Genomic DNA, 11746 nt, shown 5'->3' on the forward strand with positions numbered 1-11746 from the left:
ATTGAAGTTTAGAGTGACTGACTTACTGCTATAGTAAACTATTTTATGTCACAGAAGTGACTCGATGTCTGTGACTGAGGAAACAAGACCGAGGGGTAGATTTACAAAGCTCTTACTAAACGTGAGTCATGAGACCCCTACTCCTTGAAAGAGAGAGACACCCCCACGAAAATTTGCAGTAACTTATACATGACTTGCAGCAGATCACTGGGCGAACACATCCCACCACTACTACTCTGCTCCTGGTGCTGCAGATCCCTGCCCTTTCCCTGCCCAGCAGAGCTCCCGGCGGCGCAGGGCAGGTGCCTGGACTTGGGCTGGCTCCAGCCCTCTGTTTATGCCTCCCCGAGGCCTCGCTCTTCTCCAAGGCTGGTTATCTCAGACCGGTTATCTCAGACCGGGGTTTGGGGTATTTTTGTCACATAATCCCTTTGTTGCTCCTCGTACAGCCTGTGAAAGTGCTCAGGCGGTGTTTACAGCACTGGGTGCCCGACTTCTTGGTGGAACAGTTAACCCTTTCCTCACATCTATAAGCTTTAAATATGCTTGTATTTAATTCCATGTGTTTTTTCCTCCTGCTTCCCATTAAGTGGAACTTTTTTTCCTTGTTTCTCATAGGCGACGTGCAGCCTGTGCTGAGGACTAAATGTGGTTATGACTTAGAGGTCCCCATCCTGCGTTTCCTCATTCCTTGTTTAGCCCCCAACCACCCCTAAAAAACAGGCACAAGCCATACCCAGCCACTCCAAAAATGCCCTAGCTGAATTCTTTTCAGTCTTTACCCGACTGTAAAAGAATCCTCTCCTCTCTGGGAAGTGTTACCCTACACCCTGTTTGTGCTGTCTGTGTAGTGCTTATACTTCACTCTAATTGCGGCGTGCAATTAGTAAGCCTCTGATACTGTTAGGGAGATGCAAGTTCCTTTGCCCCGTTTTCAGAGCATCAGCCTGATTTGTGTAGCCTCACCTCACTAAGTTTTCGTATTTTGTGCCAAAAGTGGCAGAAATTGACTGTGCTGGGATCTTGGAATCCAAACAAAAATAGCAGAGCTAATTGAACTCTGCCCATCCTGCTCCTTTAAAGAGGCCTGTTAGCCTACAACTGCAAGGCTTCAAGTGGTTTAGCTTAAATCCAGAAAATCAAGTTTAGTCTGCGCTGTGGCTGCCAATAAAGGCAGATTATTTTTGTTTGCAAGCGCAGCGCAGTGCTGCTTCAACTAGCAGGGGCTTGTGCAGCACGAGGGGAGCCACCGCCTTCCCTGGTCCTCCTGCTGCTAGACCCGTGCCCTCTCCCGGCCTTGCCCCTGTTCCCAAGGGGTCACCGCCCTTTCCTTAGAGATTTGTATCCTCAGAGATCAAATGCAAGAGAGGAAAGGGAGAAAAATGAGCTCAGGAGGGGAAAAATCCAGAGCCTACGGGAGCTTGGCCCAGGCAGCACGTGCAGAAAGGAAGGCTGCTGGGGACTGGGTCGGAAAAACAGCAGGGAATTGAAAAACAGAAGTGGGGAATGTGGAAAAGACAAACAAAGCCAGGCGTGGTTCAGCAGGTACAGTTCAAAATAAGAGAAGTTCCAAAGTAAAGGGCAGAAACTTGCTTGAAAGGAAACGCAACTGAAGGAAATGTCCAGCAAACCTATTAATGAAAAAGATGGCTGGTTTGCGTCAAAAAATAGGAAGGTGATTAGAAAGTTGCTTGAGTAAAAAGGAACAGGAAGCCTTCCGGCTTCCCAGGGTTCTTACTGCTCTCATGCAAGCTGGTCCTCCGGTGATGTTCCTAGTACAGGATGCTGGGTCATAAGGGTGCTTTTGGTTGTTTTTTTTCTTTGCTAAAATCACATGCAAGAGCTGTCTCCTTTTTTTTTTTTCCCCTCTAAAGGTGGCATTAAGTTGCCTCCCTCGCCGCAATACGTTCTAGAAATCCTCATCCAATGGTTGCAAGTAAACATGTGTAAAAGAATGACTGAGTCAAACCAGGAGCCAGGGACGTTGCAAACTTGGCTTCCACAGGTTCTGGGTGGAATTCTGGCTTGAGTCCATGTAGGAAAAACAAGAGGCTGGCTCACTAAGCAAACACTCAGTTATTCAGGATCTCTGAGACCCCTGGCATTTTTAAAGTATTAACTTAAAAAAAAAATAATTTTATTAATACTACCAGAATTTATGGTCGAGACCTAGTAATGAATTCTGTGTGACAATGAAACAAGGTTCCAGAAGCTAAGAGATGGCTGGTCCTACCTCACTCGAAGAAGCTGGGCTAGGGCTTCTACTTGTCCTTGACGAAAATTTGGTTCGTTCCAGCTGTGTATGGAACAAAACTGAGCTGACATCTTCTGCTTACATGATAAACAGTTACACGGCTCAGGCACTTTATAAAATACGGTCTTATTCCCTGAATCCCTAACAAAAGATCACCTCTTTAGGACCCTTGGAAATTCTGCTTGTAAAGTGCCTTTTTAAGTATTGAGCAACACCGTTGCTTAGAAAGTGCTTCAGAAGGCGAGAAGACAAAGAGCAAAGAGTTCCTGAAACACATGAAGTTTGGATTTCCACAGGGTTTTTCCTTTGTTTGCTTGTTTTGTTGCCTAGAAACTGACCTAAATAAGACTCTCCGTGTAGACAGAGTGTTCTGGTGGAGGCTCTCTGATGGAGAAGGGCTGTTTAATTGATACGACCAGAAGCACAAAGCACGCGTGAAGAGTGGATACCCAACGGTCCTTCGGTAGCCAGCGGGGTAAGACAGAGACCTTTCGGGTTCAGCTGCCGTGTAAGCAGATTAGCTGCTGTTTATCTTTCATTTTGCCAGCTGTTTTGAGTATCATAAATAGTTTTATCTGCCCTTCAACCTCAGCCTACCCTGTGCTTTGAACAAGTTTTGGTTACGAGATGTCCACAGCACCCCTAGGGGTGGTGAACTAAACCTGGGTACAGCGCTGCAGCAGCATGCAGCCCCTCTCCCACCACCTTCCCTGGAGCATCTGACTTTGGGGCAAGGTGGAGTGGAGACAGGCACCAGAACCAGCTGCCAGTTTACACCCCGCGGGTCCTTAAAGCCCATACCCCGAATGGATGGATTTCATTCATGTAATCCACGATTACCCAGCAACAAGTGATGAAGCCACACAGCTCAGCTCCAGCCTGCAGCTCACTTGGTATTCATACAGCACTGACCGCCCAAAACACTTTTGCTTGAGCATACTAATCTTCTTTATTCCGTTTTTAGAGAATTGGAGTCAAATGCCATCATTAATACTTACTGTACAGAAACATTAACAGCTTTTTCTTCTTTTTATTATCAGTAAATTTTTGTTCCTGGCAGTTCAGTATTGTACATTCAGTACAGAATGAATACTTCAAACCCACAAGATTTTCTTACTCAAAATTGGATGAGAATAGTGCAGCTCCATTTGGTAGATATTCATGCGGAATTTTAGTTCTCCTCTTGTACAACTTTATGGAAGACGAATTTGTTTGGAAAAAAAAAGATCCCAAACTAGCACTCTGTGTTCAGACTCCTAGGCCAAAGTCTTAACCGAATGCCTTACATTTGTCCCATGAACAGAAATAGCCTGATTTTTCAGAAACACTGAATGTCCTCAGTTCCCAGTGACCTCAATGTACTCAGAAGAGCACCGCCACGAGCATCTGAGACTCATGTTTCTTTTTTCTTTTTTTTTTTGAAGCCTAGATACAGATTTATAAGCCTAATTATTACAAATCCAGATGTGAGAGTTTGGCCTGGAAAACAGCATACCTAATTTCTTTATTCATTGATTTCTTCTTCCTCATCTTCAAACGCTTCATCGCCATCATTTGCTGTCGCCTCTTGGTACTGCTGATACTCCGACACCAGATCATTCATGTTGCTTTCTGCTTCCGTGAATTCCATTTCATCCATTCCTTCTCCCGTGAACCAGTGGAGGAAGGCCTTTCTCCTGAACATGGCTGAAAACTGCTCCGAGATCCTTTTGAAGAGCTCCTGGATAGCAGTACTGTTGCCGATGAACGTGGAAGCCATCTTGAGGCCGCGGGGCGGAATGTCACACACCGCCACCTTGACGTTGTTTGGGATCCACTCCACGAAGTAGCTGCTGTTCTTGTTCTGGATGGCCAGCATCTGCTCGTCAACCTCCTTCATCGACATGGGACCCCGGAAGACGGTAGCCACCGTCAAGTATCTCCCGTGCCTTGGGTCACAGGCTGCCATCATGTTTTTGGCGTCAAACATCTGCTGGGTGAGCTCGGGAACGGTGAGCGCGCGGTACTGCTGGCTGCCTCGGGCTGTCAACGGGGCGAAGCCTGGCATGAAGAAGTGAAGGCGGGGGAACGGGACCATGTTTACTGCCAGCTTCCGGAGGTCAGCGTTGAGCTGGCCAGGGAAACGCAGGGATGTGGTTACCCCGCTCATGGTAGCGGAGACCAAGTGGTTTAAGTCGCCGTACGTCGGAGTGGTGAGCTTCAGCGTGCGGAAGCAAATGTCATACAGAGCTTCGTTGTCAATGCAGTAGGTTTCATCTGTGTTTTCAACCAGCTGGTGGACCGAGAGCGTAGCGTTATAAGGCTCCACCACGGTATCAGAGACCTTGGGGGAGGGCATGACGCTGAAGGTATTCATTATCCTGTCAGGATATTCCTCTCGTATCTTACTGATGAGCAGGGTTCCCATGCCAGACCCTGTCCCTCCTCCCAGGGAATGAGTGAGCTGAAATCCTTGCAAGCAATCGCAGTGTTCACACTCTTTTCTTACTACATCAAGTACGGAATCAACCAGCTCTGCCCCTTCTGTGTAGTGTCCTTTGGCCCAGTTGTTTCCTGCACCAGTTTGTCCTAAAGCAACATACAATGGGGAAAAATTATATATGAAGTTATTGGTAGGGTTTGGCATTTGGACACCAAATAGATTCACATCACATCTGGAAAAAAAAAAAAGCTGCTATAAATCTGTCAGGTAGGTAACTGGACGCTTCAGTTTTGCCTACAAATGTTTTCAGCAGTATCCACAAGCTTTTTAAGATGGTCTCCTTTTGCCTCAAATCCCCCTTAGTTTTCATTTATGCCTCTGGGTGGCTTTCTGGTTTTTGGTATTTAACTTTCCATAATTGCGAAGATGGCAGTGACTCCATGCTTTGAAAGCTCTCACACTCCCAATCCTGCTTATTCCATAAACACAAGGAGACTGTTTACATTTAAATGCTCTCAGTTTATAAGGACCATGATGTATACAAAGCTAAATCACAGCTATGCATTGCTAAATGAAAGGTTCTTGGACAGTTCCCATGAGTTGCTACTGCCAGACAGGAGGCACTGTTGTCATTCAAGGGTAAGGTTGGGCTTCTGAAGGCCTTTTTAACTTGCTCTATCAAGAACTGCAGCTTTTTAAATTCGCAGTTACCTAGCCTGAATCAGAATAGCGATCAACAGAAACTTCACAAATGTTATTTCAAAAATTTGGGAGTTACTAAGCGCCTTCTAACTTACACTCATTTCCCTAGAAACTCACTGTTCTTCAGGATCTGCAAAGCAACCTGCAAAATTGGATTATTTGCATTTCAAGAGCCCTTGATTTTCTCCCCCAGCTTCCATTTTCCTTTAATATTCCCATTCCTCCCAGTGACCACTACATACACTCGTTGTGCCACCAAACACAGCCAGCAGTGCTATTGTGAGAGGCCATCAAAAGGAGCGATAGTTTCAGAACCAGGTACAGGGCTGTCGACTCCCGCATTGTTCTCCAAGCCCTCCCTTCCTTCCTACTACCATGTCTCAATTTCCAGTGTGTGTGTGTTGATGCAGAACATACAAACTTGGGAAACTGCCTGCTGGGGCATTGTTCAGATATGATATGCTTTATTTTCACTGCAGAGATGCTTGGTTTCCTCATGATGTATTGCGTTAGTTGATGCATTGTTCTACACGCTGCTGTATTTTTCTCACTTTGACTCTAGGAAGCTCAGCTCTTCCTGTCCAGCTGGGCAAAGCAAAGTAATATCCTTCCACAATTAAATATGCTTGCAACGACCTGCGGTGTGCTTGAGCAGGTCGCCTACTACAGACAGGGATCCACATAACACATCAGGCTGCATGTTAACAAGACATTGCTCTAAGATGCAGAAGGATTTTATCAAGGCCAAATTCTGAGCTTAGAACTGTATTTTGCAGACTGTCCCTTGTGCAAGCACTGTATCATCCTCCTCCAGTAGGCAGGAAGATAAGGAGAGAATAGGAGAGAATGGAGAATAGGAACAAAGAATGAGGAAAGAAAAGAATGGTAATTACTCTTGAAAATGTGGAAAATATATGTTCATGGAAAAAAAATAATAATCAGAGACTGATTTTACTTGCTTTTTCTTAGCTTGCAGAGTAAGTTAGGAGGTAAAACAGTTAACCCAGAGGTGGACCTGTTCTCCTTCAGGCTACCCACTGCATCAGACTCCCTCAGAATCCAAGTCACACAGACTCCTGGAGGCCCACAGGATCGCTGCCACCTCTCCCTGTTGCACTAGCAGCACCTTTGCATTTAACTCACAGTTTAACTGTAGCGGAGGCTGCCTTCACCAATCCTAATTGTTTCCCTCCACCCTGTAACTATCAGCTGCCCCTGCGATAACATCCCACTCCACCTACTTACTCAGCCTAGGATCTCATTTCCCTGGAAGATTTCCTGCTGGGCAGAATCCCTGGCTCTATAGCACCATAAAACCACCACCAGAAACGTACCATAATCCCTGGAAGCTCCAGATTTCTTATCCATTATAACACCACGCAGTGTGGAGGTGCCATGGGTACGACAAGGCTGCCATACACCTGGAAGTCTTGACCGTGACTGTGAAACCCCACTGAATGCCTCCCACTATCAGATACCCACTGAACCTCTGAAAAATCTTAGGCAAACACATAAAATCATCAAACTCCACCTACACTAAATCTAAGCATGGAAAACAAGCGTGTATCCACAAAAATCAGGACTTGGCAGATCTCTCACCAGTCCCGGAAGCTCCGTATCGTATGGAGCCAGCCTCTAACATCCTGCCCCTTCTAACTGTGCATTTTCTGAGATGGAAAGGAAGTCTACAAGTAACCCCACAACTGATCTGTGCTGTTGGTACCCCCAAATCTTCCCACCACTATTTCTTTCCTCCAGTGAATTGTGGAACTATTACATATGCTCAGGCTGAGCTGCACACACACAGAAGCTATTTGTTTAAAAGACTATTTACTTTTTAATCTCCAGAATAGCAACTATTTCCTGCAGTCTTCTTTCTCTCTTTTCCACTCTCCACTGCTTGAAATAATGGGAAAAGAGACTGGTGGCTTGCATACTACTGCTTAAAAGCCCATAAAAGGAAAAAAAGAAAAAAAAAGAAAAAAAAGCTATATCAGACTGCTCACAGTGGGTCCTGGTGAGCAACCCCATGCCATTAGGGGGCCAGGAGATCTGCTGCTCTCCTGCAGCAGGCTCGTTCCACCTGTGTCTTTAACTTTTGGACCAGTATCCCATCAACACAAACATTACAGCACGAGGAATGTCTCCATCTACCTCAATCTCCTGCTGGTCCTGGCTAAAATTCTTGTATCTGGAGCGTGTGACTAGGTACCCAGTATACCTGAACGAAGTTCTGATTGATGGTCCAGAGCTACTCACTATAGAGATGTGCACACAGATGTGTTTATACAAGCAGGGGCTGCAAACATCTCCATCAGAATGAGCCCTAATGGCCTGTGACACAGCAAGTAGGGAACAGCCAGCTTCTGTCACAAAATCCTCTGTTAGCCAGGCTGGATTTTTAAAAGAGAAAACAAAATGCTTTGTTGGCTTTTGACACAGAAGATCATTACTTCAGCACTCAGGCAGCCATTCTGCATTATTCAGCAGGTTGGGAGGACAGTGCCTGATGCTGGCAGGGGCCTCCGTCAGATCCAAATCCATCACATGCTGTTGGTTCATTGTTAGCTCGGCAGGAAGGGAGCGCAGTGAACTGAACTGCTGCATTGTACTGAAGACACTGAATTGATTTTACTCTGGCATTACTGGTGACATGCCAAACGGTGAAGTTCCAGCTCAGGTATTTCCAAAGGTCAACTGATTTCACTTTCAAGGGGCTGCTGTGGTCCACGCAAGAGAAAGGGAGTAAAAGCAGAAGCCTGAATATAAAAACATTTTGTACAGCTGCCTATGGATTTTTATCCTGGGCTTACTTCTAAATATTGTAACTTAAAATTCCATTGTAAGTTGCCTTCAAAAACACTGCCATGAAGTATATGGGAGAAGAAGAGGGACAGCATTAAAAGTTTGAAGTTAAAGACTTAAAGACTCGCTATGGCTTCCTATTCCCTACCTCAACAGGGACAGTCTGGTCTGCAGTGTTTCATACCACCCAAATAATATTTATCTTTTCTCTGTCTGTCCCTGGCATTGTTCCTTCTTCATGTTAACACAATATACCGAACTAACTTGCAACCTAAGCTTGCCTTGGCAGGAGGAAATGTGTTTTGTGGCTAGTACAGACTTGGAAACCAGAAGGACATGAGAGTTCTCATGGTGGCTTTCATTCAGACTTCCTGTTTGAGCAAGTGGATCACTGGACTTTCACACGCTGCTTCTTCTTTAGTGCAAAGGAACCGATAATGCTTCTGTACTTCACAAGCATGCTATGAAGCTGAATCATGGTAATGCGCACTTTTAAGCTTCAGCAGAAAGTACTACAGAAGTGCAAAGTAAAACAGCCAAGGCCAGAACCACCCTGCCCAAGAACACTGCAAAACCTGAAGTTCCTCACATGCTCTCAGGCTGTTCCTCATTATGTTGGGAAATAACCTAATAACCAGCCATATATAAGTATTTTTCATATTAGAGTTGGTCTTCTTCTGTTTACTATGCTGTACTGTAAGACTCTGCTGAAGAAGTTAAACTACACAGCCTTTAAACAATTTCACATCAAGCACTTAACATCAATTCAAGTCAAGAACAGCCTGGTTGGTTTGTGGTTGAGGGTTTTTCTTTCCCCCTTTACATTTTCTGCGGAATTTCCATGCACTTTGTTGTAAATAAGTAGTCTCAGGATTTCTGTAGAGTTCACATGTGTTGAAAGCAAGTGTACACTATCCAAGTATCATAGGAAACTTTCAGTCATTTCCTAATTGAAGGGTCAATTAACAGAAGAACGACTCTTTCAGTTAATGGAATCTTTTGGCTGACTTAGATAATTGGAACTGCTTTGTTAAGCTATTAAGGTTTGTGAGTACTAACAATCACTTGGGAATAGGGAGGAGGCAACATAGTTTAAATGCTTTTGGACCATTCATTCTGTAATTGAACACCTGTTGGATTTTTTTTTTTTTTTTTTAAGTGACATCTACATACCAAAGATGAAGTTATCAGGCCGAAAGAGCTGACCAAAAGGACCAGATCTCACACTATCCATGGTCCCCGGCTCCAAGTCCACTAAGACTGCTCTTGGTACAAATTTCTGGGCTGCAAACCAAAAAATAAATATATCCTTAATGTTAAAAAAATAATAAAACACTTACAGCTCTTTACATACAAAGATGTTATATTGCATATTATTAATCTAAGATAAATTGCACATACATATTTCCTAAACAGGAAGTCATGGTGGTAAAAGAAAATAAAAAAATATCTCAGCATCACAGGAAGAAATCAATTCCACTTAACAGACTTGACATCAGATGTCAACGGTACATGACATTTTGTAAGCTCTTTTTTTCCTGTGTATCCTGGGGTGAGTGGAGGGTTTATGTCCAAATGTTCCTAAAACATTTCACAAGCTTGATGCTTGAAGGAACCACCTCCAATGAAAGCACTACTTAGTATAGCAGATTAGCATCTCACCACAAAGAAAAAAAAATCTAGAATTTTGTGTTAAAAGGGGCCTTAAAGATCACCCAATTCCAGACCCCTGCCACGGGCAGGGATACTACCCACTAGATCAGGTTGCCCAGGACCCCATCCAGCCTGGCCTTGAACACCTCCAGGGATGGGGCATCCACAGCTTCTCTGGGCAACCAAAATAGTTGAAGTTGTTCAAGGAAACCAAGGTTAATAACATACATTAACCTAAGCTGAAATGCTTGCACTCTTGGGTTCTTCTCAAGAGCTGAAAGGACTCCTGGTCCCCAGTTTACTCCCAACACCAGACTGCCTCACAGGATTTGGGCACTTTCAGCAACTTATTAATGAATCGCCATTAGCTACGGCCCAAACCTTCTCCATCCTGAAATCAGCGTACTGCAGATGCGGGCTCGTATAACCAACAGCTTCATTTGGGACAACCGATATGACACATCTGAAGAATTAATCACATGCTAAAAGAACAAACACCCAGCACAAACAAACTTCCACCTCCAGACCCTGTGGCCGTGCCCACACTGGGACATCCCCTCGTGCTACATCTCCCCACTTGGGGAGATGCTGGCAGGTGCTGGGGGGCTGATGGCAAGCAAGGAGGGAAGCCAGCTGTGTGGTGCAGTCCCACTTAGAGTGGTTCTCTCCCAACTTTCTGCTTCTCTCCCAACTTTCCGCGTCCCTTCCCGCAGGCTCCCCGCCCCGCACTCACAGGATGATTCATTGTAGTAGACGTTGATCCGCTCCAGCTGCAGCGCTGAGTCACCCACGTAGCCTCCGGCTGGGTCGATGCCGTGCTCATCGCTGATCACTTCCCAAAACTAGGGGAGGAGAAGGAGCAGGAGGGGAGGCTCAGCGCTGGGGGCGGCGGCCGGGCAGCTGCCGGATTCCTGGCGTGCCCCACGGCCCCTGCCCTCCCCGCCATCCCGCCGCCGGGAGGGGGCTGCTCGGCCCCCCTCCTCCGCGCTGAAGGCAAATATTTTAAACAAAAAACATAAAAAGTTGCCTTGAGGCGCTTCCCGACGCCTTTTATGCCCAGCAGGGCTCCTCTCAGCCGCGGCTCCCTCAGCAGAAGCGGCGGCAGCCCCCCCCCCCACCGCCCCCCGGCTCACCTTGGTCCCGATCTGGTTGCCGCACTGGCCCGCCTGGATGTGCACGATCTCCCTCATGGCGACGGCCGCCCCCAGCCCCGGCACGATCGCCTCAGCCTCGCCCAGCCCTGCCCTGCCCTGCCCGGCTCTGCCCCCCCGCAGGCGGCGCTTTATGGGCTCCGAGGCGGCGCGGACCCCCCCTCTCCGCACCCCTCCGCCCGCCCAACGGCCGCCCAACGGCTGCCTAACGGCCGCCCAACGGCCGCCCCCGTCCCGGCCATGGCTCGGCCCCCGCTGAGGCGATTTTTGTGGAGCAACCTCCCAAAAAGCTCGTGTGGCCGCAGGAGCATGCCCTGCAAGATGCATGGCTTGGGCAGCTCGATTTTTAAGGAAAAGGGAGGCTTTCTGCCTCCTCCAGACGGGAAACGAGTTCCCAGAACTGCTGTGTCCCCTTTAGGGATCTTAAAATCCCCTTAGGGATCCTTTAAGATCCCTTTATGGATCCCTGTTTCATGATTTAATATCCCTGTGACTCTTCGGTGGAAAGCCACTTCCAGTGGCCCTTAGATAGCCTGTCCTGATACATAGCCCTGGTAGGAGGCATTCGTCTGTCCCTGCACATCCCTACTGCCTGAACACAGCCCTCTGCTTGTGCAAGACCAGCCCCGAGGCCACAGTTGCAGAACCTCACTCGTGTTTTAAAAGAATTAGTTTTAAGCGTTATGTTTTAAGCATTAAAGAAACACGTTAGGCTGAAGGTGACCCAGCTGGAATCCTCCAGGACAAAAATCTTGGGTG

At 46.6% G+C, this 11746-nt stretch overlaps 1 protein-coding gene across 1 annotated transcript; it reads right to left on the minus strand.

Moving 5' to 3' along the window:
* Positions 1 to 3178: 3178 nt before the first annotated feature.
* TUBB6 (tubulin beta 6 class V) lies at positions 3179 to 11081 on the minus strand. The gene is made up of 4 exons (XM_032180588.1): positions 10970 to 11081; positions 10570 to 10678; positions 9357 to 9467; positions 3179 to 4822 (listed from the first exon to the last, which is right to left on the minus strand). Exons 1-4 carry the CDS (start codon positions 11024 to 11026, stop codon positions 3759 to 3761), a joined length of 1341 nt encoding a protein of 446 aa, XP_032036479.1. The 5' UTR covers positions 11027 to 11081; the 3' UTR covers positions 3179 to 3758.
* Between the last annotated feature and the right edge of the window lie 665 nt (positions 11082 to 11746).

The sequence above is a fragment of the Aythya fuligula genome, chromosome 2 (genome assembly GCF_009819795.1).
Source record: "Aythya fuligula isolate bAytFul2 chromosome 2, bAytFul2.pri, whole genome shotgun sequence".
Lineage (NCBI taxonomy): Eukaryota > Metazoa > Chordata > Aves > Anseriformes > Anatidae > Aythya > Aythya fuligula.

What these genes read in the sequence shown, in the direction of transcription:
- TUBB6 (XM_032180588.1), bottom strand. Translation starts at nt 11,026, where the DNA reads ATGAGGGAGATCGTGCACATCCAGGCGGGCCAGTGCGGCAACCAGATC. An exon ending in CTACTACAATGAATCATCCT is followed by an intron (nt 9,468 to 10,569) that starts GTGAGTGCGGGG and finishes TTTGGTTTGCAG; the next exon opens with CCCAGAAATTTGTACCAAGA. An exon ending in GCCTGATAACTTCATCTTTG is followed by an intron (nt 4,823 to 9,356) that starts GTATGTAGATGT and finishes ATGTTGCTTTAG; the next exon opens with GACAAACTGGTGCAGGAAAC.